At 55.1% G+C, this 22,212-nt stretch overlaps 1 protein-coding gene across 5 annotated transcripts; it reads left to right on the forward strand.

Moving 5' to 3' along the window:
* Positions 1-364: 364 nt before the first annotated feature.
* NELFA (negative elongation factor complex member A) lies at positions 365-21,777 on the forward strand. 5 transcript variants are annotated; one of them, XM_057706078.1, is made up of 12 exons: positions 365-759; positions 13,686-13,724; positions 14,517-14,688; positions 16,006-16,167; positions 17,333-17,470; positions 18,795-18,925; positions 19,018-19,087; positions 19,255-19,343; positions 20,086-20,197; positions 20,882-21,159; positions 21,249-21,348; positions 21,453-21,777. In XM_057706078.1, exons 1-12 carry the CDS (start codon positions 550-552, stop codon positions 21,635-21,637), a joined length of 1,686 nt encoding a protein of 561 aa, XP_057562061.1. In that variant the 5' UTR covers positions 365-549; the 3' UTR covers positions 21,638-21,777. The 5 variants fall into 5 exon arrangements, with proteins under 5 accessions (XP_057562061.1, XP_057562063.1, XP_057562062.1 ...); XM_057706080.1 differs by having other exon boundaries at positions 368-759; positions 17,333-17,422; XM_057706079.1 differs by lacking the exon at positions 13,686-13,724 and having other exon boundaries at positions 368-759.
* Positions 21,778-22,212: the final 435 nt, after the last annotated feature.

The following is a 22,212-nucleotide window of genomic DNA, read 5'->3' on the forward strand; positions in this document are numbered from 1 at the left end:
CAGGCCGGCGAGCGCCCGGCCCCGCGTCCTCGGCCCCCGCCCGCGCTCCGTGCCCAGGGCGCAGCGGCTCCCGCGGCCCGCCGGGCGCGCGGACGGCGGCGGGAACGGACGAGCGCCGGCCGCAGCGGCCCCGCTCCCCCCGGCCGCCCCTCCACCCCGACGGCCTCCCTCCCGGCGGCGCGCGCTGGGCGGCGTGGTGGCGGCCCCCGGGCCGGCCGGCGCGTCGGGGGCCCGTGCCCGTGGCGGCCGAAGGCGCGAACGCAGCGCCCTCTCGCTCGCCGGGCGCCTCGGAGCGCCAGCCCCGCGCCCCTGTGACGTCATCTTCCGCGGCCGCCCAGAGCCGTTACGCGACGGCGGCCGGCGGGCCGTCCTCGCGCCGCCAGGAGGCGCCCGGCCGAGGCCCCGCCCCGCCGGCCGAGGCCCCGCCCCGCCGGCGACGTCCCCGCGGCCCGCCCGGCGGGCGCCGCCATGTTGGGGGTCCTGGCGGCGGGCGCGTAGGCGTCCTCGTAAGATGCCGGCTCGCCGGCGCCCGGCTCCCCCCCCCCCAAGATGGCGTCGATGCGGGAGAGCGACACGGGCCTGTGGCTGCACAACAAGCTGGGCGCCACGGACGAGCTGTGGGCGCCGCCCAGCATGGCGTCGCTGCTCACGGCCGCGGTCATCGACAACATCCGCCTCTGCTTCCACGGCCTCTCGTCGGCCGTGAAGCTCAAGCTGCTGCTCGGGACGCTGCACCTCCCGCGCCGCACGGTGGACGAGGTGAGGCGGGCGGGGGGCCGCGGCGTCGGGAGGTCGGCGGCCCGGCGCGGGCCGGCTGCCTTCGCCGCTCGGGGTGCCCGCCCGGTGCGGTCGCCCTGCGCCCCGGGTTCTTGCCGCGCCGCGCTCGTGCTCCTGCGGCTGCCTCGTCCGCGGGCCTGTCCGCCGTGCTCTCCGGTGTCTTCCCTTAACGGGGGAGTCTGTCGCCGTTTGCCCCGGGTCGGCAGGTTCTCCATATGGGGGGGGGCCCGCCCTTGCGTCAGCGTCCCGCGGCCGCCGTCGCCGCCACGGTCCCGCCGTCACGGCGCAGAGCGGTTCTCCGTGCACGACGTGTGCAGACGTGCACGTGTGCTCCGTTCGAGGCGGGACGCGGCCAGGCGACCCCCGCCGGGAGCGCTCACGCGGGTGGAGACGCGGCAGCCCGCCGTGCGCCGAGGCCTCCCGGCGCGCTCCCCGCCGCCCTCCGCGGCGGGCCTGCTGCCTGGGCGCTTTGCAGCAGCGCGGTTCGCGTCTGCCTGCTGGGAGCCTTGTGTGATGGCGTCGGGTCGTGTGTCTCGCGTGCGCGACGTGGGTGTGTCTGTCTCTCGGGTTCACCCGTGACGCCTTCTTCCCAGTTGCGGCCCCGCTGTGGGTTCTCCCTGCTGAGGAGTGTTCCTTTCTCCGAGTTTGCCTGCGGCTGGGCATCTTTTCATGTGTTTGTTCTTCCTTGTGAATCGTCTGTTCGAGAATTTTTTTTTCCTGATTGTGTTTTGTTTCATGGCTTTGCAGGAGTCTTATGGATTATTAATTTTGAAGTATTTATTTACTTTAGTGCTGCACCGCGTGGCTTGCAGGTTCTTAGTTCCTCGACAAGGGATCGAACCCGTTACCCCTGCAGGGGAAGCCCGGAGTCTTAACCACTGGATCACCAGGGAATTCCCACTTTATAGTTTGTTTGTTTGTTTTTTTTAATAAATTTTGAATAGCAGCCTTTTTTCAGTTACGTTACGGATGTCTTCCAGTTGTCTTAATTTAGCTTTCTTCACGGGGTCTCTGGAGTCACAGAAGCTCTTAGCTGTAACAGGCGGATGTAGTCTTCTAGGATATGCTTCCCTGCGGGGGGTGGGGTGGGGGAGGGAACTCCCGGTGGTCTTGTCACAGATGTCCAGTTTTGTCTCACCTGTACAGAGCCTTTCTCCCGTGCAGAGCCCTCCAAGAACCCGGCCTGGGGTGGGTGCGAGTTTGTCCCCCCATAACATTTATTAACCGTACTTGTCCCTAGTTCATGGCCAAACTTTAAGAAAAAGCCATTTTTGGCCTAAGCCATTTTGCCATCTAAGCCTGGTCACAATGCTTGCCCTTGAACAGGTCTCAGTGATTAATGCAGGAACAAAGGAAAAGCGCTCAAGAAACTGTAGTTCAGGGACAAAGCAGAGCCCTGGGTTTTCCTCAAGGCGTGTACATCACAGTCTGATACACCTCTTTGGGTTCTGCAAGAACTAAGACCCCCCAACCGAGGTGGAGGATGGAGTGATGATAGTGACCCTCGAGACTTCGGTCCACTGCAGCTTGGACTCTGTTGACCAGCAGGGTCCTTTCACGAACACACATGTAACCTTAGCTTAAACCTTGCCCCGTTTTGGTGTTCACGGAGACACTGCTTCGGGAAAGAGCACGGGTGTTCTCCTTACTTGCTGCCAGTCACACACCCTTCCTTCTGCTGCTCTTTGGCTGGGTTGCATCTTTTGGCTCCACACCCACCAAGAGGTGAACCCAGTTTTGGGTAACAGTTGTGGTAGATGTGAACATGAATGACTGTTGAATTTTATCAAGTGTTTATAATGTCTGTTGGCATATAGTTTGCCACATTTACAGAATAGCATTAATTGTTAACCAACCTGGCGTTCCTGAGGTAAATCTCAATTGCTCATTTTATGTGTAGAGTTATGTTGTCCTGATACTTTGTGTAGGAACTTTGTATCTTTGTTCATGGGTGAGATTAGCCTCTAATTTTACTTTCTCAGTCTGTTTTTGTCAGATATTGGTACTGAAGTTATGCTGCCCTTATAAAAGGACTGGTAGTGTATCTCCTGTTTTCCTCTTCTTTGGAAAGTTTGTTTAACAATGAAATTATTTCTTCCTGAATGTTTGGTAGAACTTAGTAATAGAGCCATCAAGGGGACCTGGATTTTCTTTGTGGGAAGATATTTGAGTATTGATGTTTGGCTTTATGTTCTTCTTAAGTAACATTTTCTGGATATTACATATTTTCTAGTGATTTGGCAGTTTCCATTAAAACCTCAAGTTTATTAGCCTAAAGTAGATAATAGCATTCGCTTGTCTTTTTGAATGTTGGAAGCATGTGCAGTGATGTTTACCTTCCCCCTCCTCCCCTTTTTCCCCTTGGTTCATCTCATCAGATGTCTGTCAGTCTTACAAGACTTTTCAAAGTATCAACTTCTGGCTTTGTTGATATTCTCTGTTTTGTGTTTTTTTGTGTGTGTTCACTAATTATTGTACTTTATTTTCTTCCTTCCCTTTTTTCTTGTGTGTGTTTATTTTGTTGCTTTTCTAATCTCTTAAGGTGGGTCTTGACCTCATTTTTCAGCCCTTTTTCTTTTCTGAAATATACATATTAAATCATATGTTTTTTCTAATCACAGCTTTAGCTGCATCCTACAAGTTTTGATAGTGTTATCATTACCAAGTCACAATATTTTGCAATTTCTATGATGATGTCCTTGCTGACCCCTTTGTAATTTAGAAATGTTTCTTAATTTCCATACACTGGAAGGAGGGAGGTTTTAGTTATGTTTTTACTAGTGACTTCTAGCTGGATTGAGTGCTTTTCGGATAATATAGTCTGTATTATTTCAGTCATTTGAAATTCAAGATTTGCTTAATGGCAACATATGTGGTCAGTTTTTGTAAACATAGCAAGTGAGTTTAAGAAGCATTTTATTCTCTAGTTTTGTGATCCATTGCCCAGTATATGTTCATTAGGTCACGTTTGTTTAATTGTGTTATACAGGCCTACTGGATTCTTACTGATTAAAAATAATTATCAATTAATGGAGGGGTATATTTATCTTTATTGTGATTATGGATTTGTCTAGTCTTTATAGTTTTGTCAACTTTTGCTCTCTACATTTTGAGGCTACGTTATTAGGTGCATACAAGTTTAGAATTGTTACTGTTGCCTTGTGAACTGAACCATGGATCTTTATATAGAGGTCTCTATAGCTGGTAATGTTTTGTCTACTTTTGTCCAGCATTGATATAGGTATACCAACTGTCTTTCATTGAGTTTTTAAAAATATATATAGTTTGTTCTTGGATTTTGCCCATATTACAAGAAATTATAAGGAAGAACTTGGTTAGCTACACTGAAAAAGAACTAGGCTATTCTGAATGATTTACTTTCCTGGAAGGCATTTTTATTTACATATTTGATATTGAAAAAATTTTCTAAAACATTCTAATTCACTTGGCTACCTTAGTTATCTTTCTTCAGTTATTTAAGGGTCTGATACCTTAGGGGATAACATTCTAAAGATTAAGCTTTTTTTGCATACAGCCATAGATACAGGGGGACTAGATGGTGGGCTGTATGTGTTCCACACTGTATTAGGGTCCTCTAGAGAAACAGAGCCAATAGGATGTGCGTGTGTGTGCGCCTTATGTATACCTATATATGCCATTGTGGGGAGGGGGAGAGAAAGAGATACTGGTTTTTATTAAAAGGAATTGGCTCACAAAAGCCTCCTGAAAGGTCCCAGGGTCTGCAGAGACCTGGGAGAGCTAAGATGTAGTTACATCTGAAAAGCCAGAGCCAGTATTTCAGCCATGTCCCAGGACTGGGAAAGACCAAAGACTCAGCTCAATGGTCAGGCAGGAGTTCCATCTCACTTAGCCTTTTTGTTCTTTTCAGGTCTTCAGTTGATTGAATGAGGGCCACCGACATTAGAGAGGGCAGTCTGCTTCACTCATTAAAATTCAGATGTTTGTCTCATCCAGAAACTCTCACAGACGCTCAGAGAATAACTTTTGGCCCCTTGGCTATGGCACGTAAAAGTAAACATTATACACAGCATCTGCTGCGACTTGTGTTTCTTAATGAAATCTTGAAACCAGTTCATTTGTTTTATGATGTATCTATTTCTCTTAAAAACTAAGTAAACAACAGTCCTTAACTAATACAAGGGAGGAGGAAAAGAGAGTTTAATGATTCCATATTTTAGTTTCTTCAGTGAGGGGATACAGAAGTGATTTAGGGTCCCTGCTTTCTAAGAATTTAGAATTTGATTCAGGAAGTAAGAATGATGTGAGGAAGGAATGTACATAAGACATTTTGCTAACTACAAAGTGTCATAAAATGTAAATACTGACTTGATGACATTTTAGCTATGTTTGAAAGAGCTTTGAGGAAACAATAAATGCTGCTACTGATAAAACCAGTGATCCCTCTTGTCCAAGACCTTAACTTTGCCACCAGAGGAAGTTTTAGGGAGAGTTGTAGAGGTGACTGAGATAACTCTTTAATATTTAAAAGCATCCAGCTCATGAGACTACCATGGGAAGCCTCCGGACCCCAGCGATCAGTGACTGGGGTAGCTATATGTTTACCCCCCGGCATAACAAACAGATCAGGCCAGCTGCCCAGTGAACCAGAAAGTGTTTCTCCCAAGGACACACCACAGTTGTGAATTGTCATAACATGCCCTTTAGTCACGATGGCTGTCTCATTCACTGAGAAACTCTGTTGTCTAAAAATCACAGACTCTCAGAAACTGCTGTTTGAAGTCATGTCAGTAAGAATGAAACATGCCACTTTTGCTCTGACACGGAGAAGCAGTCTCAAGTTTCCAGCACAGGTGCAGAGGGTCCCATAAGGGATGTGTGAGCAGGACACCCACGTCTCTCACTGTTGTTGATGTTGTGGTTTTAATATTGGCTGTGTACTCTGCGCTGTACAGTATATTCTTGTCACCTTTTTAAAGAAAAAAATTTAAATATTTATTTATTTATTTATTTATTTATTTATTTATTCTGGCTGCACCAGGTCTTAGTTGCAGCATGCAAACTCTTAGTTGTGGCTGACCAGGGATCGAACCTACATCCCCTGCATTGGAAGACGGATTGGATTCTTAACCACTGGACCCCCAGGGAAGTCCTCCCTGTTTTCTGTGTAGCCTCTTCGGTATTTTCTAACTATTTCTTCCTCTCTCTATGGCAACCTGGGTAGCATCCGACTTATTCCATCTCTTTCTTCTTCTGTTGTTAAACGTATTTCCTGATTCCCCTTCAGAGTCTCTTCTGTTTTACTTCTCTCTTGTATCCCCACATCCTACTCCACTTTCCCCATAGGTCGCAACGTTCCCTGTTGTGTTCTACTGCGTGTCTTTTTGTGTGTGTTCTTTAAAGATGTGTATTGTTCTTAGATACTTTTTTTCATTTTAAGTATTGTTGACATAAGCATATTTAAAGTGTACAGCGCGACAGGTGCACCCCTATAAAACCGTCGCGGTGACGGTAACACTCTCCTCCTGCCTCTTTGTAATCAGCCCCTCCTCCCACCCTCTCCCTGTGCTGAGTCGGTCACTGATCTACTTTCTGTCACCGTAGATTAGATGGCATATCCCGGAAGGTTATATTTATAGCCCTTTTTTGGTCTGGCTTTCATTCAGCATCATTATTTTGAAGTTCACGCATGTGTTATGTGTGTTAGTAGCTAGTAATTTTCCTGCCGAATATTGTCCCTCTGAATGACCGTGTTTACACGTATGGACACGTCTTTGTGTGGACTGTTGCCACTTCTCTAGAGAAGACACCTAGGAGAGGATGGCCAGGTCCTGTGGTGGGAAACTGCCAAACTGCTTTTCAAGATGCTTGTTTCATTTCACGGTCCTGCAGGGAGTTCTTTTTAATGCACACATTCTAGTAGGTTTCAGCTTAAGTGTCCATAGTGACTTAGTGACTACGGATGTTGAGCCTCTCTGGTAAAGTGTTTGTTCAAATTGGGGTTGGGGGGGAGCGCGTGTATTTTTCATTAGATATAAATTGTCTTGTATATCTCAAACAAAATATATTTTTAATGTTCACCCATGTTGCTGTTCATCTAATCCAAGGGTTGGCAAACTGAGGCTTGTGACTTGTTTTCTGTACGGTCTGTGAATAAGAATGTTTTGAACGTTACTAAAGGGTTGGTTAAAAACAGATGAGACAGAGACTGTGTAGCCCACAAGGCCTAAATTAGCCCCTCTCTGGCCCTTTACAAAAAAACGTGCCCCCGCCCCGCGCCCCCGTGCACGCCACCCCCCAGCACCGATGGCAGGCTGCCCCCAGCTCAGCCCCGACAGTGGCGCTGTGACACGAAGCTCCTTGCCCAGGGGTCACTGTGAACATTTATTTGGAGTCTGTGCCGGGGGTAGGATTGCTGGGTCATAGAGTGTATCCGCATACGTGGTGGGGTCGTGGTGCCCACACGCCCACGTGCAGTGCCTCCGGGCACCTGTGCCATCTCCCCCACCCCCCCCAGCACTTGGCTTTGTCCACTTTTCTGCTTTTGCAAATCACATAGTTGGAAAGTGCTGCCTTGTGTTCATTTTTTTTTTTCCTGGTTCATTTGGGGTTTCTGTGGCTGGGTTTGTTGCCTTCTCAGATTCCTCCTTTGTACGTTGCCCATTGATAACACCTGCCTGTGTTCTGTTGGGGTCGCTACCCTGTTGTTGATTTGTAAGGGCTCTTTGTATATTTTGATGTTAAACACTGCTGGTTTTGAACATTACAGATCGCTTCTGCCATTATGTTACCTGCCTGCTACATTTTCCGCTTGCCCTTCACCTTTCATTTTAATACACAGTAATACGTTTTTTGAAGTTTTGTTTAAGAAATCACTAGATGTGCTGCTTTTGTAATTCTCCTGCTCACAGACCCACCTCTGGCATCTCAGGAGTGCTCCTCGTGTGTGGGGCCGGGGGCGGGGGACAGCATGAGTTTCCCCTGTTCTGAGCCCCGGGTCCCCAGCTATGCATTTAAATGCAAGCCGACGCTCTCTCCTTGGGGACATGTGGTGCCACGTGTGTGTGTGGTGTCCCAGCAGCCCACGCCAGTCTGCTCTCTTGGCAAGAACTGGAAGCCCCCTCACTTACTCCACATCTGTCTCTCCCAGAGACACAGTGAAAGCTTATTACCACGAGAGCATGGCCGAAGGCGGGATTCTCACTGATGATTTTATTTAACCTAAAGGCTCAGGCTGCCATAACAAAAATACCATAAACTTCGTGTTTTACACAGGAGACACTTATTTTCTTACAGTTCCGGATGGTAGAAGGCCCACGATGAACTGTTCATCCGAGCTGGCCGATGCAGTTTCTCGCGAGGGGCCTCGCCATCCGTGGCTCACAGACGCCTTCTCGCCGTGTGCTCACGTGGCGAGAGCCCAGGGGGCGCCTGCTCTGTAAGGACACTGATCCCACTCGTGAAGGCCCGGCCCTCACACCTCCTTGCCTCCCAGAGAGGAGGGTTCCAGCACGTGGATGTGAGAGGGATGCAGACATCTAGCTCATAACAGGGATCTTTTCTGTCTTTAACCCCCTTCTTTTTTTTTTTCCCTCAAACATTTTTGTAAAATGTTGTCCAGTTGCTTCATGGTAGCTGTGTTAGTTTGCTGGGCTTGCTGTAGGGAAGCGCCCCAGAGCAGATGTCTCAAAAAAGTGTGCTGTCTCCCAGCTCTTGAGTGGCCAGAAGTCAAGTCCACGCATCTCTCCTGACTTCCGGTGGCCGCAGCTGTTCTTTGGCTGGTGGGGGCATCGCTCTGGTCATGTGACCGGCTTCTCCACAGGAACCTTCCCTTTGTCTTCACTTTTCTCCACTGTGTGTGTGTGTGTCCCGATGTCCCCTTTTTGTAAGGATGCTGGTTGTGTTGAATTATGGCCCACTCGAACGACCGACGTAACGTGATCATCTCTGTAAAGGCCCTGTCTCCAAATGAGGTCATGTTCTGAGGTCCTGGGGTTAGGAACCAATACATCTTTTTGAAGGGGCACAGGTCAACCCATAGCAGTAGGTGTTTGTGCACACAGGTGAATTCTCAGTTTATTTAGTGCCTGCCCATGAGCTTGTTTTGAGACGAGGTCGCGTGTCTTGCTTGTCTCTGTATCCCTGATACCCTGCTTTGCCTGGCCCTTGGTGGCGGGGGCTCTGTGTCTGTAGGATGAGTGAGTTACGGAGATCCGCGTTCATCGTACATCCATCTTGGTGATGCTTCTATACCAGTGCACCTGCTGTAGCCTCATTCTTTTTCCTGCCTCACGGGACCTACGTTATCTACTTGGTCTCCCGTCCCATTGGTGGGCATGCAGCTGTCTCCTGTCTTTTGCTGCAGTGAACTCTCTCAGGTGTGCAAGGTAACTAGAGGACAGATTTTTTGGGGGTAGTTTTATTTATTTATTTTTATTGAAATAGACTTAATTTGCAGTGTTGTGTTAGTTTTAGGTGCTCAGCAAAGTGATTCGGTTACACACACACACACACACACGCACATACATATTCTTTTTCAGATTCTTTTGCCTTATAGATTATTACAGAATATTGAGTAGAGTTCCCTGTGCTATACAGTAGCTCCTTGTTGATTATCTATTTTATATACAGTAGTGTGTGTATGTTAATTCCAACCTCCTAATTTTTCCTCCCTCCCCCCCTTTGGTAACCATAAATTTGTTTTCTATGTCTGTGTGTCTATTTCTGTTTTGTGTATAAATTGACTTGTATCATTTTTTTAGAATACACAAATAAATAATATCATGATATTTTGTCCTTCTCTGTCTGACAGACTTCACTTAGTATGATAATCTCTAGGTTCAGCCATGTTGGTGCAGATGGCATTATTTCATTCTTTTTTATGGCTGAGTGATATTCCATTGTGTATATACACCACATCTTCTTTATCCATTCCTCTGTTGATGGACACTTAGGTTGCTTCCATGTCCTGGCTATTGTAAATAGTGCTGCAGTGAACATAGGGGTGCATGGACCTTTTTGAATTAGAATTTTCTCCTTATATATGTCCCAGAGTGGGATTGCTGGATCATATGGTAGCTCTGCTTTTAGTTTTTTGAGGAACCTCCATGCTGTTCTCCATAGTGGCTGCACCAATTTACATTCCCACCAACAGTGTAGGAGGGTTCCCTTTACTCCACACCTTCTCCAGCATTTATTATTTGTAGATTTTTTTGATGATGGCCATTCTGACCAGTGTGAAGTGAGACCTCGTAGTGTTGATTTGCATTTCTCTAATAGTTAATGATGAGCATCTTTTCACGTGCCTTTGGGCCATCTATATGTCTTCTTTGGAGAAATGTCTATCTAGGTCTTCTGCCCATTTTTTTTGGGGGGGGGGATATATTTTTAAAAATACTATGTATGTATGTATTTGTGGCTGTGCCGGGTCTTAGTTGCGCATATAGGATCTCCACTGCAGCACACAGGCTTCTCAGTTGCAGCATGTGGACTCATAATTGTGGCATGGGGACTCTTCAGTTGCAGCATGCAGGTGGGATCCAGTTCCCCAACCAGGGATTACTTGGGCCCTCTGCAGTGGGAGCACGGAGTCTTACCCACTGGACCACCAGGGAAGCCTCTGCCCGTGTTTTGGTTGGAGTTTAGGTTTTTTTGATGTGTTTTTTTGGGGGGGGGTGATTATTGAACTGTATGAGCTGTTTGTATATTCTGAAGATTAATCACTTGTCGGTTGCATTATTCACAAGTATTTTCTCCCATTCTGTAGATTGTCTTTTTGTTTTGCTTATGGTTTCCTTTGCTGTGAAAAAGCCTTTAAGTTTAATGAGGTCCCATTTGTTTGTTCTTGTTTTTGTTTTTGTTGCTCTGGGAATGGAAGCCTAGGCGGTGGATCCAAAATTATATCGCCGTGGTTTGTGCCAGAAAGCGTTCTGCCTGGGTTTTCATCTCGCGGTTTTACAGTGTCCAGTCTTACATTTAGGTCTCCAGTCCAGAGGATGAATTCTTGGAAGTGCTGATTGCTCAGGCAAAGAGCACATACGTGCGTCGTAGACTGTGATGAGTGTCACTGAAATAAACTTAGCAGAGGACATTCCCTGGCAGTCCAGTGGTTAGGACTCCGCGCTTTCACTGCTGAGGGCTGGGGTTCGATTCTTGGTCAGGGAACTAAGATCCTGCAAGCTGCGTGGCGCGGCCAAACTAAAATAAAATAAAGTAAACTTAGTAGAGATTATGCCCGTTTAAGTGCTTGTCATCAGCGTGTGGTCGACCACTTGCTCCCTGGGAGGTGTTGTGGCTCCTGCCAGACTCTGTTCCAGGGGCTGAGTCCCCAGGACGACTGTGGACCACGGCTGCTCACGCATTCCCTGGTGTGGGGGTGCCCGCGCTGCCCTGGGAGTGGTGGCAGGTTCTCGTCTGGCCTGAGGTGGTTGGACTCAGCATTGTGTGCCACAAAGCCCTTCACCATCCAGCCCGTCCTCCCAGGCGGGCCTGCAGGGGCCGCCCGGCTCCGACCTGTCCATCCCTCGCGTGGGAATTGCGACTGCTATGTTTGTTTTGTATTTCTCTTATGTGGAATGAGACTGAGTATCCGTTGTGTTTTTTAGAGTCTGTGTTTCTTTTAAATGTCTGTGATAGGCGTTGCAAGTCCTTTTTTCACCCAGTTTGCCATTTCTCTTGATTTCGCTTATGGGACTTGGGGTCTTGGGTGGTTTTCCGGGCAGAATGCTTCAGTGGTAAAATTCCTTTCATGGCTCCTTGGTTTAGAGTCTTAATTACAGAGGCCTTCTCCCTTAGCAGTGGTTTCCTCTAGTGCTTTTACAGTCTCGTTTCTCGAATTGAAGTTTATATGGGAATAAAGTGAGAGGTAAGGAACATATTTAATCGTGTAGCATTTATAACTTTAATATCTGGTAGAATCCACCTTTCTTTTGTTATCTTCTTTGAAGATTTCCTTATTTTTGTTTATTGCTTTTCTCATAGGAAGTTTAGAATCAGGTGGTCCAGTTCTGTGAAGAAAATGTTTCTGCAGCCTCAGTGGGGTCACCCCAGACTTAGAGATTATTGGGGGAATGTGTCCGTTTTTATGGTACTGAAAGCGCCACACACCTTATCGTTCATTCGAGCCTGTGGGGTTCCTTGTCATTGTAGTGCGTTCGTAGAGATTTCACCATGTCTGACATCTGTTTCTGGGTATGGTCTTTTTATTGCTTTTGTTACCTCCTCTTGACTTGCTGTGTCTTGAACCCATTTCTCTGCTTTATGTCCTTATTTTAGAGTTCAAGACATTCATGGAGCTATACCTGGTCAGAAATGTCATGTGCTGAGCTCAGTAGGAGCATGTCTAGTGGATGTTGGTGTGTTCTGTCTTTTCCTCTTTCCGTTGGCTCTTCGGTTGCTTGTCTGCTGGACCCTCCATGATCGTGCTCCTCTGGACTGAGCCCAGCTTTTACAGGGGCTCCGTGTCAGGGCCAGAGCCACGTTCCAGGTGACAAGGACTGTCCTCGGACACAGGCCTGTCCTTGTCCTGCCCAGTCTGTGCCAGGCTGTCTTCTCCAGAGAGAGCTCAGCTGTGCTTTCTGGGCACCCGGACGTCTGACGTCTGGGAACACGGTGCCCCACCAGAGCCGGGGACACTCCCGTCTCCAGGCAAGAGCCCAGGTGTGACGCCAAGTTTGGAGACATCTGTAGGCTTTGGCTAAGCTTGCCTCACAACCCCCCGCTTTTTTTCTCATACAGTTTTTTCAAACAGATACTCATGTGGGATTCATCCTTTTAAAGTGCACGCAGAGCAGTGGCTTTGGTGCATTACAGTTCTGTGCAGTCATTGCCACCTTCTGATTCCAGAATGTCTTCATCTCACCTCAAAGGGAACACCAAGCTCGCCGTGGTTGCTTCCTGTCCCCCCTCCAGCCCGGGACCACCGACCACCTCCTGCGCCTGCGGGAGGCCTGTCCTAGACGTTTCGCACGCACAGGGCCACACAGCCTGTGCTCTCGGGTCTGGCTCCTTTCACAGAGCTTTGTGTTTCCGTGGTTCACCCACGTTCTCACATGTGTCTTTTTATTGCCAAATAATGTCCCTGTGTATAGATAAACTGCATCTTGTTCATCCATCCATCAGATCATGGACTTAGAGTTGCTTCTGCTTTGGGACTGTTACAGGTTTTGGGGCAGCTGGGTGTTTTCAGATCTTTCAGGTCTGTACCAGGAGTGGAGTTTCCGGTTTACATGGTCATCTATGGGTTTTTCCTTTTTTCTTTTTTCTTTAATTTTGACTGCACCGCACAGTTTGTGGGATGTCAGTTCCCAGACCAGGGATTGAACCCGGGCCTCTGCCGTGAAAGCACCGCGTCCTAACCACTGGGCCACCAGGGAGCGCCCTGTGTTTGTCTCTTTGAGGACCTGCCAGGTGGTTTTCCCTGAGGCGGCAGCATCTTACACACCCCGGCCCCAGCAGCGTCAGAGGGCTCGGGCTCGGGCGTGGTGAGCTGGTGCCCGCGCTGCCTTCCTTACACGTGCAGCCTCTCCTCTCCCGGCCTCTGGCAGTTTCCTCACACACCCTGCGTGTGTTTCCTGTTCCTAAAGCTGTGCGGTGACTGCCGAGGGTGCAGCCTGCATCTGCGTGGAGCTGCTTCCTATGAGACTTAGGTGTGGGGGGGGTTTGTTTAGTTTTTCACATACGTTAGCTTGCCAGGGACGCGTTTTTACTCTTTCATGCATTACAGTATGTCACCGATCAGTTGTTTTTCATTTCATGGCTTTTGTTTTTAATGTAGGAAAGAGTGTATAGCTCCACCAAATACAAGAAGGAAGGTGGTAGATGGGGTCGTTCTTCTACATCATCAAAAAAAGTCCCCACCACAAATGTTAAAAAATAAGTGTTTACTGTTTTTGCCACATATCAAGAGAATGTATATCCATGTATTTCAGGAGACAGCCTTCCAGAGCCGGGGCAGCTGCCACCGACCTGTGCGTGGCCCGCGGGAGGCACGCGGCCTCGGGCGGGAATGGGGGGCCTTTGCGCTTTGACCTCCGCGGGGGAGGGGATGTGGGGCGCAGGACCCGAGGCCCGGCGGGGGCCTCCCGGGCAGGTGGGGCCCCCTGATCCCTGCGGGCGGTGGGAGGCGGGGACGAGGCTGAAGCCAGAGCGCGGGGGGATGACCGGACCAGCGCGGCGCGGAGGGGCCGGTGAGGGGGTGTGGGGGCACCAGGGGCTGGGGGACGGGTAAGGGGCCGTGTCCAGGCTCGGGCCCCGCGACAGGGCCTTTAGCCGCGTGGACTCCGGGCCGCTCGCACCCGTGGGAGGACTGGTCCCTGGGGGCCCGGCCCCTGTCACCCCGTCACCCTGGTCCCCTGGCGGCCGGCCTCCTGTGGGCTCTTCTTTGTCACGTGGCTGCGGGGGGGACCTTCCCGCACCTGCCGCCCTGTCCCCCGCCCCTTCCCGACCCGCTGCCCGCACCCCGGGCGCCGTCCTGGGCGGCTGTCTGTCTGCCGCTGGGTCGTTGCGCCCGGAGGCCATGGGGCGATGGAGCCGCGGGCAGCCCGCCCAGGTGGGGCGGTAGGTGGGGGGCAGCCCCCGGGAAGCGGGAGGCCCTGGGGTGGGGGGCGCCGGGGAGGGCCCTCCCGAGGCTGGGCGTGGCTGTGGAGGTGGGCCCCGCCCTGGGGGCTCCCGCTCCTGCTCCGCTGCAGCCCCGCAGGCCCGAGCCGGGGGTGGCGATGGGGCCGGCGCCGCCAGGACTGTCCCCTCTCCTCCCTCTCCAGATGAAGGGCGCCCTCACAGAGATCATCCAGCTCGCCACCCTGGACTCGGACCCCTGGGTTCTCATGGTGGCCGACATCCTGAAGTCCTTTCCTGATGCCGGATCTCTCAACCTTGATCTTGAAGAGCAGAATCCCAACGTTCAAGACATTTTAGGAGAACTTAGAGAAAAGGGTAGGTTCAGTGTGTGTGGGCTGTGCTGGGAGGAGGGACTGGGTCTTCCTTTAAAACCTGAGTGACTCGGAGTGTGTTGCGTGACGTGCTGTGTCGTGTGGACTGTATCCGTGCCCCCCCCCCAGCCCCTGCCCCCCCAGTACGCTGCGGCTGAGGCCCCTCCTCGCTGCACCCGCTTTATCTCACATGTATTATTTCCTTGTTTTCACGTTCACACACCCCTCTCCCCACTCACCTCCGTGAGGGCACAGGCTCTGCCCACCCAGGTTGTCTCTGCAGAGCCTTGGACATTCACTGGCACAGAGTAGATGCTCACAAATGTGTGTTGAAAACAGCGGCTGTTTACTTGTTTAGAACGTAAACTAAGAACCACTTAGGAAATATTTGCAGATGAACTAAAAGAACGTATAAAGATGAGAAGGTCTGTTCCTCCCAGAATTCCTCTCCTGGTTTGGAGAATTGGAACTGCAGCCCGTTAAAGGTGCAGCCTGCGGCCCTGCGGCCCGGCAGGGCGGGTGGCCCGGCCGTCCCCAGGGTGGCTGCCAGGGCCTCTTCTCGGCTGCAGGGTGACCGCTCTTACTCTGGAGGGTTGTGCTTGACGGGTGACTGCCCACAAGCTACGTGGACACTCCCAGAGCGTCGGAGCGCAAACCCAAGATGCCTCTGCTTCGATGTCTAGTTGGAGAGTCCAGACAGGCCCACGCCCTCCAGGGTGTCCTCTCTCGGGTGGGAGGGGCCTGCTCTGTCTTCTGCCCCTGGAGGGCTTCTGGGTGGTCCTCCTGGGGCAGGAAGAGCAGGGGTGGGGCTGGTCTCTGCTTTCTCCCCAGGCTCTCTCTCGAGCTCTGACTGCTGGGTGCTGGTAAACCGGCAGCCCTGGGAAGCATCCCTGGGTGCTTCCTCTGAGGCCAGGGTTCAGTGGGTCCAGGAGACAGCACGGGGGCGGGGGGGCCTTGGGGACTGGAGGAGGAAACCCGGGACGCTGCGAGCTTCCCCTTCCTGCCACTTGCTCTAGGGGCGCGCAGACGCCCTTCCAAACGGAGCTGAGCTGGTGGGCATCTGTGGGGGTGGGGCAGGTGCTTCTGGTACCTTTAGAAAGCTCCCCGGGGATTCTGATGAGCTCCTCCCGTCGTGTCCTTGACCTTTGGCCCAGGTTGCTGGCCCGGCAGGCAGTTAGTGGGCCCTCGTTTTCTGTTTTGAGATCAAAGCAGAAGCTCCACGACTATAGACAGGAAAGCCGGGCACTTTCAGATCAGCTGTGGACACCGGGCCTGTGCGAGGGAGCTGCACCTCCTAACATGTTGGTTCTCGAACGAGCAGTGAGCGAGTGTGAGGCGTCCGCCATGCTCCCGCTGGAGTGCCAGTACTTGAACAAGAACGCCCTGACGACCCTCGCTGGGCCCCTCACTCCCCCCGTGAAGCATTTTCAGTTGAAAAGGAAACCGAAGAGTGCCACGCTGCGGGCGGAGCTCCTGCAGAAATGTGAGTGCCCACCGTGCACACGCGGGTCTGGGGGTGGGCACGCTTGCCCCAGGGGGGCCCTGGGCCTTGTCAGGACCCTCCTTGGTGGGGTCCGCGCTGCCTCACCCCAGGGGGTCCAGCAGATTTGGGGAAACTGACTGCCAGGCGAATGGTGCTTTTGTCCTGTGTCTGTGGTTTTTATTTTTAGATTTCTTTTAGGTTTTATGGTACCTGTCTTTTAAAGACAGAATTCTACATAGATTTCTCTTTTTTTTTTTAGAAATTGATTGATTGCTGTGCTAAACTGTGTTCTGAAAATCTGTTTTAGAAAATTCCGAATTTTCAGGTTGAAGTCTTTGTGATCTTTGTTCCAAAAATGAAATCCGTAGCCGCTGAGTCACACGGCGGGTAGAGGTGGGCGGCCTGCAGACCTGAGAGGCTGGGCCTCACTCCTGGAGCTCTGCCTGCCTCAGGCTGGAGCTGCAGGCGATCTCACTTTGGCTTCAAAACTGTTGGTTATCTTATTTATTTGATTTAATGTTTTCTTAAGTAGCAGTAAAAGGCAAGGAAGTTGATTCCTTTGATCGATAGCAAAACTTATATTTTAAGGGGTTACGGTATTGGTATTAATAACCTACACAAATGCCCCATTGTCAGAGAATCCAAATGAAACACCCCAGCCGTAGTGACTCTGGGTTCCAGACAGACAGCGTCCTGGGGTCAGCACGGCTCCGTGGCACCATGGAGCCAGTAGCGCACCGCCCGGGCCTCGAGCCCAGGGGCAGCCCCCAGGCCCCTCCCTGCGGTCGGCAGTGGCACCTGCCGTGCCCCCCGCCCCTGTGCCCCGCGGCCAGAACCTGCAGCTGGGTGGGGGTGGGGCTCCGTCCCTCCTGGAGCTTGTTTCCTGCCTCAGGTTGATGCGTCTAGGAAGGGCAGGGCGAGGTGGTGCCTGACGACCACCCGCCGGTGAGGACACGGCCTCTGGGCCCCTTCCGACCCCCGCGCGCCCTCCTCTCCCAGGAGGCGCGGCCGCCAGGGCCCTGCTTGCTGCAGGCGTCGTTCTCAGCGCAGGAGGTGTCGGTGTCACGTTTGTGCCCAGAGCCTTACAACGCGACCTCCTTGGTACAGCCGACGGGTGGAGGCCCCGTCACGGGTGAGCGCTGACGCAGGCCGCCTTGTCTTGCAGCCACCGAGACCGCGCAGCAGCTGAAGAGGAGCGCGGGGGTGCCCTTCCACGCCAAGGGCCGGGGGCTGCTCCGGAAGATGGACACCACGAGTAAGGCCACCACCGCCCGCGAGCCCTGCGGGTGCTGCCGGGTCTCTGGTGCGCAGTGAGGGGCCTCTCCGCCCACAGGGGGTCCCGGAGGCTCCTCCCGGGATGCGATGCGGAAGGACCAGGATTGGAGGGGGCGCTGGGGCTCGGTTCTCGCCTCTCCCGTGGCCGCGCGGGGTGTGGCTGCCTCCTCCGCCCCAGGCCCCGCTGCGCCCTGGCTCGTGCGCTCGGGTTCTCCGTGGGGCGGGCGCTCTGTGAGCTCCGGGCTGGCTGGGCCGCCGTCCTGTCCTTAGGCCTGGAGCTTGCCCCCTGCGCCCCTGCCCGCCCTGCACGGCCCAGGCCCAGGCCCAACCAGACAGGGCAGGTGGGTGGGCGAGAGCAGCAGCCGTGCTGCCTGCTGGAGCGCAGGGTGGGCCTGCGGGGGGAGGGGGTCCTCTCTGCGGGGCCCGCAGTCTGCGGTGTTCCTGGTGTCGGCTGACGTGGCGCGGGTGGTGGGGGGGAGTGCCCTGTCACCTCTGGGCTGGCTCTCACCCCGAGGGGCCCTGGCAGTGCCTCAGGTGGACGTGGGGCCCTCTGTGCCACGCGCCTGCCTGCCCCGCGTGGCGCTCCTTCTGCCGCAGCTTCCCTCGCTGTCCTTCCCGCGTTCCAGCCGGGAGCCCGGACCCAGCACCCGCGGGCTGTGCTTCCAGGGGTGCCCCCCGCCTCCCTGCCCTGTCCCGCTAGTCGTGCTCCGGGGCTGCGTGTGCACTGGGCCTGGGACACCGCGCATGGTCTCGGCGTGAGTGAGCCCTGGTGTCTGCACGCTGAGCGCTGGGACAGGGTCCCGGTGGCAGACATGGGGCTGCCGGGGGAAGGGGCCAGGCCCCCTTCAGAAGGAACCATCCCTCGTGTGTCAGGTGACTTTCCTTTGAGAGACGAGGGTCCAGGCTCGGGTGGGGAGGGAGGGTGATGCTGGCTGCAGCGTGTGGGCCTCTAGCCTGTAACACACCTGCGCTCCCAGGTGCGAGAAAGCAGCGGCAGCTGAGAGCTGTGTCCGTGGTGAGGAGACTTGGTGTGTTAGGGTCGATGCACGTAGGTGTGGCATCTTTGGTTTGTTCGGCATCTTGGGCAGAGCTGTCAGCGTTCGACTGTGGTGTCGTCGGTTCCCATGGCCGTGCTCTTCTGGGCAGGTGGACCTGACGCCCCGGTACTTGGCCACAGAGAGCGGGCAGGCCCTGGCCCGGGGACGTCGCCCGCCCCGTGGAGACGCAGCGCACCCCTGGGAGCACGTGGCAGGGCGGCGGGGCGTCTCTGGCCGAGATGGGCACGCGCAGGCCGCGGCAGTGGCGGGTGGGCAGCTCGCCGAGACCGCCCCGACGGCCTGTCCTCTCCACAGCCCCGCTCAGAGGCATCCCGAAGCAGGCGCCCTTCAGGAGCCCCACCGCCCCCAGCGTCTTCAGCCCCGCCGGGAACCGCACGCCCATGCCGCCGTCCAGGACGCCTCTGCGGAAGGAGAGGGGCGTTAAGGTGGGCGCGCCCCTCTGGCGTCCCCCGCCCCACGGGGCCGGCCGGGCGCTGCTCCCCCGTGGCTCAGGGTGGGCTCCTGTCTGTGTCGGCAGCTCCTCGACATCTCCGAGCTGGACGTGGTCGGGGCCGGCCGGGAGGCCAAGAGGAGGAGGAAGACGCTGGGTGCGTGTGTGGGGCCGCCCGCCCTGGCTTCCTTTGCCCGCGCGGGCCCGGGTCTCTCGTCTCGCCGGACCGTCTCTGGCTGGAGAGGGGCCGCCCCGCGAGGCAGGCCTGTCCTCGGGCTGGGAGGGCTGCCGCCTGGGGCGCTGAGGCCCGTGCTCTGCCCGCAGACGCAGAGGCGGTGGAGAAGCCAGCCAAGGAGGAGACGGTCGTGGAGAACGCCACCCCCGACTACGCGGCCGGCCTGGTGTCCACACAGGTAGGGCTGCAGGGCCCTGAGCGGCCGGAGCGCGAGCCCCTCTTGTTCCTGTTGTTAGCCGCTGAAGTGTGTCCTGTTGGAGGACACACGCGTGGACACGCGGAGAGGTGGCGCCGGCAGGGGCCCTGGTGTGACCGCGGACCCAGGTTTGGAGTCCCCGGTGTCCCAGCGGGGGTGCGGGCTGGCCTTGCGGGAGGGCGTGCGCTAGGGGCTGCGGTCCGCTCAGAAGGCCCCTCTCTCTGCCTGTGGGAGCTGGTCCTGCCTGTCCGGAGGGGACTGGACAGTCACCTTGTCCCCATCAGTCATTTCTGGGTAGTGGGTAATTTCTTATCGCAGAGTGTATTCTCACTTTTTAAAAAGGAACGTGTCTTCCTTTTGTCACATGCTTTTGTGGTAAGAAAAACACGGTTGAATTTCTCTTCCTCAAGGATGGCTGGTCTGAGAGGCTCCCTAACCAAACAGGGACAGCCCAGCCCACCTCCCCCACCAAGGCAGCTCCAGGCTGGGGGGCCAGGGCCGGACACTTGGGGTCCAGCACTGCCAAACACGGAGCCCCTGGCCTGGAGAAGCCGCCTTCCATGGGGACAGCAGTGCCCCGTCCTGCTCCCGGGGTGGAGGTGCGCGTCCGCACTGGGCCGAGGCGCTGAGGCCCGCAGCGGAGCCGGCCTGTCCAGGACTGGGGGAGGCCCACGCTGAGCCCCTGCGCCTCTTCTGGGAGGAACCGTGGCCTCTTGTCTTCCAGAAACTCGGGTCTCTGAACAACGAGCCTGCGCTGCCCTCCACGAGCTACCTGCCGGCGACGCCCAGCGTGGTCCCGGCCTCCTCCTACATCCCCAGCTCCGAGGCCCCGCCAGGTGAGCCGGCGCCCAGAGCGGGCAGCGCACCGGGGCAGCCCCTGCGGGCAGGGAGCAGCGTTTTCCCGGGACTTGCCTACGTGGTGCTCCCTTGGGTGTCAGGACCTCTGTCGTGGCTGCCGGGGCCGGAATCCCGGGGGCTTCAGCTGCTTTGCCCTTCCTGGAGCCAGACAGGCAGCCGCCCCTTGTGCGGCGCCAGGAGCGAGGCCCAGTTTGGGAGCAGGAGGGGGTTGCTGAGGTTCAGCCCCTCAAGGTTGTGGGGTCCTTACACACCCCACAACTTCAGAGAGAAGATGCTGAAGAAAAGGTCAAGGGGGTTTGCCTTTAGGAGGGAACTGGGCCTCGGGCAGGGGGTGGCCAGAGTGGTCCTGGGGCTCAGGAGGCCTTGCTGGGCTCCAGGAGGCAGCCCTCTGTCCCCTCACCAGTGTCCAGGAGCTGACCAGAGCCTGGACAGCTTCCCTGCTGGTCTTGGAAGGCCTGAGCCCTCTGGCTCCAGGGTGGGGCTCTCGGGGAGCTGCCCAGGGCTCACAGCCCAGCTGTGCGGGCGGTGTGTGGGCTCCAGCGTGGGGTCCGGGCAGTGGGGCGGAGCCCGTCCACGTCTGGGAGCTGTGGGGCTGGGCACAGAACCTGGGGCGGGGGGCCCTGGCCCTGCCAGCCCCTCACCAGGCCTTGCTCTGTGTGCAGCCCCGTCTTCCCGGGAAGCCAGCCTGCAGGCCAGCCGGACCCCCGAGGAACCCAGCACCCCGAGCCCTGCGCTGCCGGCACAGTTCAAGCAGAGGGCGCCCCTGTACAACAGCGGCCCCAGCCCCGCGGCGCCCACACCTGCGGCGCCCACCTCACCCCTGACGCCCAGCACGCCCCCAGCTGTCGCCCCCGCCACCCAGACGCCACCGGTGGCCATGGTGGCCCCCCAGGCCCAGCCCCCCACCCAACAGCAGCCCAAGAAGAACCTGTCGCTCACGGTAGGTGTGCGGGGGTGGGGGTGGCGGTGTGGCCGTGCGCGAGGTGGGCTGGCCCGGCCCAGGCACCCAGCCCCGCTCCCCTGCTGCAGAGGGAGCAGATGTTTGCCGCGCAGGAGATGTTCAAGACAGCCAACAAGGTCACGCGGCCCGAGAAGGCCCTCATCCTGGGCTTCATGGCCGGCTCCCGAGGTGGGTCCCCGGGCTGGGGCCGTGGGGGGTGGGGGGGCCTGTGGCGGGGGTGGGGGCGGCCCCGTGGGCCCAGGCCCCCCGCCCAGCAGCCCCTGCCCCCGCAGAGAACCCGTGCCAGGAGCAGGGCGATGTGATCCAGATCAAGCTGAGCGAGCACACAGAGGACCTGCCCAAGTCGGACGGCCAGGGCAGCACCACCATGCTGGTGGACACTGTCTTCGAGATGAACTACGCCACGGGCCAGTGGACGCGCTTCAAGAAGTACAAGCCCATGGCCAACGTGTCCTAGGGCCGCCGCCCCTGCCAGCCCGGACTCGGGCTCTGGGGGACGACCAGCCCCCGGCGTGCCGCCGAGTCCCAGCCCACGTACGCTTTAGGTTCAGTTTCTCTGGGGTGTTTTGGACTTATTTTCTAGATTTTAATATGGGTCCCTTTTATGTGATTTAAGATACTTTTTTGGATTCAATATTACATTTTTGAATGTTAAATTTAGCCCCCGAAGTTGTAACTCCCTGATCTTAGCAGCAGCTCTGCCTGTTAGACTTGTATCTGTTCTTGTTGTTTCTTATATTCCACTTGACCTTGAGAGAGGACGTCCCTTGCTGGGGCCGCGCTCGCCGCGCTCCCCGCCCACGCGGCTGAGGGACCAAAGGTGGCGCCCGGGGCGGCTGAGGACGGCGTGGGGGCGGCCCCCCGTGCCCAGGGACGCGGGGCTCCGGGCCACACTCACCACCCACGGGTTTTGTACTTGTCTTTTGTACAGTTGTGAGCATTTAAGACCAGTCCCTTGGGTCCCTGTTTTCATTGTAAAAAGTACCTGATTAAAGTTTAGCTTTTCTAAAGAAAAAGCACCAGAGCTGTGTG

The sequence above is a fragment of the Hippopotamus amphibius genome, chromosome 13 (assembly GCF_030028045.1).
Source record: "Hippopotamus amphibius kiboko isolate mHipAmp2 chromosome 13, mHipAmp2.hap2, whole genome shotgun sequence".
NCBI classification, from domain to species: Eukaryota; Metazoa; Chordata; class Mammalia; order Artiodactyla; family Hippopotamidae; genus Hippopotamus; species Hippopotamus amphibius.

Bases quoted from the DNA above. Each gene is read 5' to 3' on its own strand.
- NELFA (XM_057706078.1), top strand. From the start codon at position 550: ATGGCGTCGATGCGGGAGAGCGACACGGGCCTGTGGCTGCACAACAAG. The intron at 18,926-19,017 runs GTGGGCGCGCCC...CTGTGTCGGCAG, and splicing joins GGAAGGAGAGGGGCGTTAAG to CTCCTCGACATCTCCGAGCT. The intron at 20,198-20,881 runs GTGAGCCGGCGC...CTCTGTGTGCAG, and splicing joins CAGCTCCGAGGCCCCGCCAG to CCCCGTCTTCCCGGGAAGCC.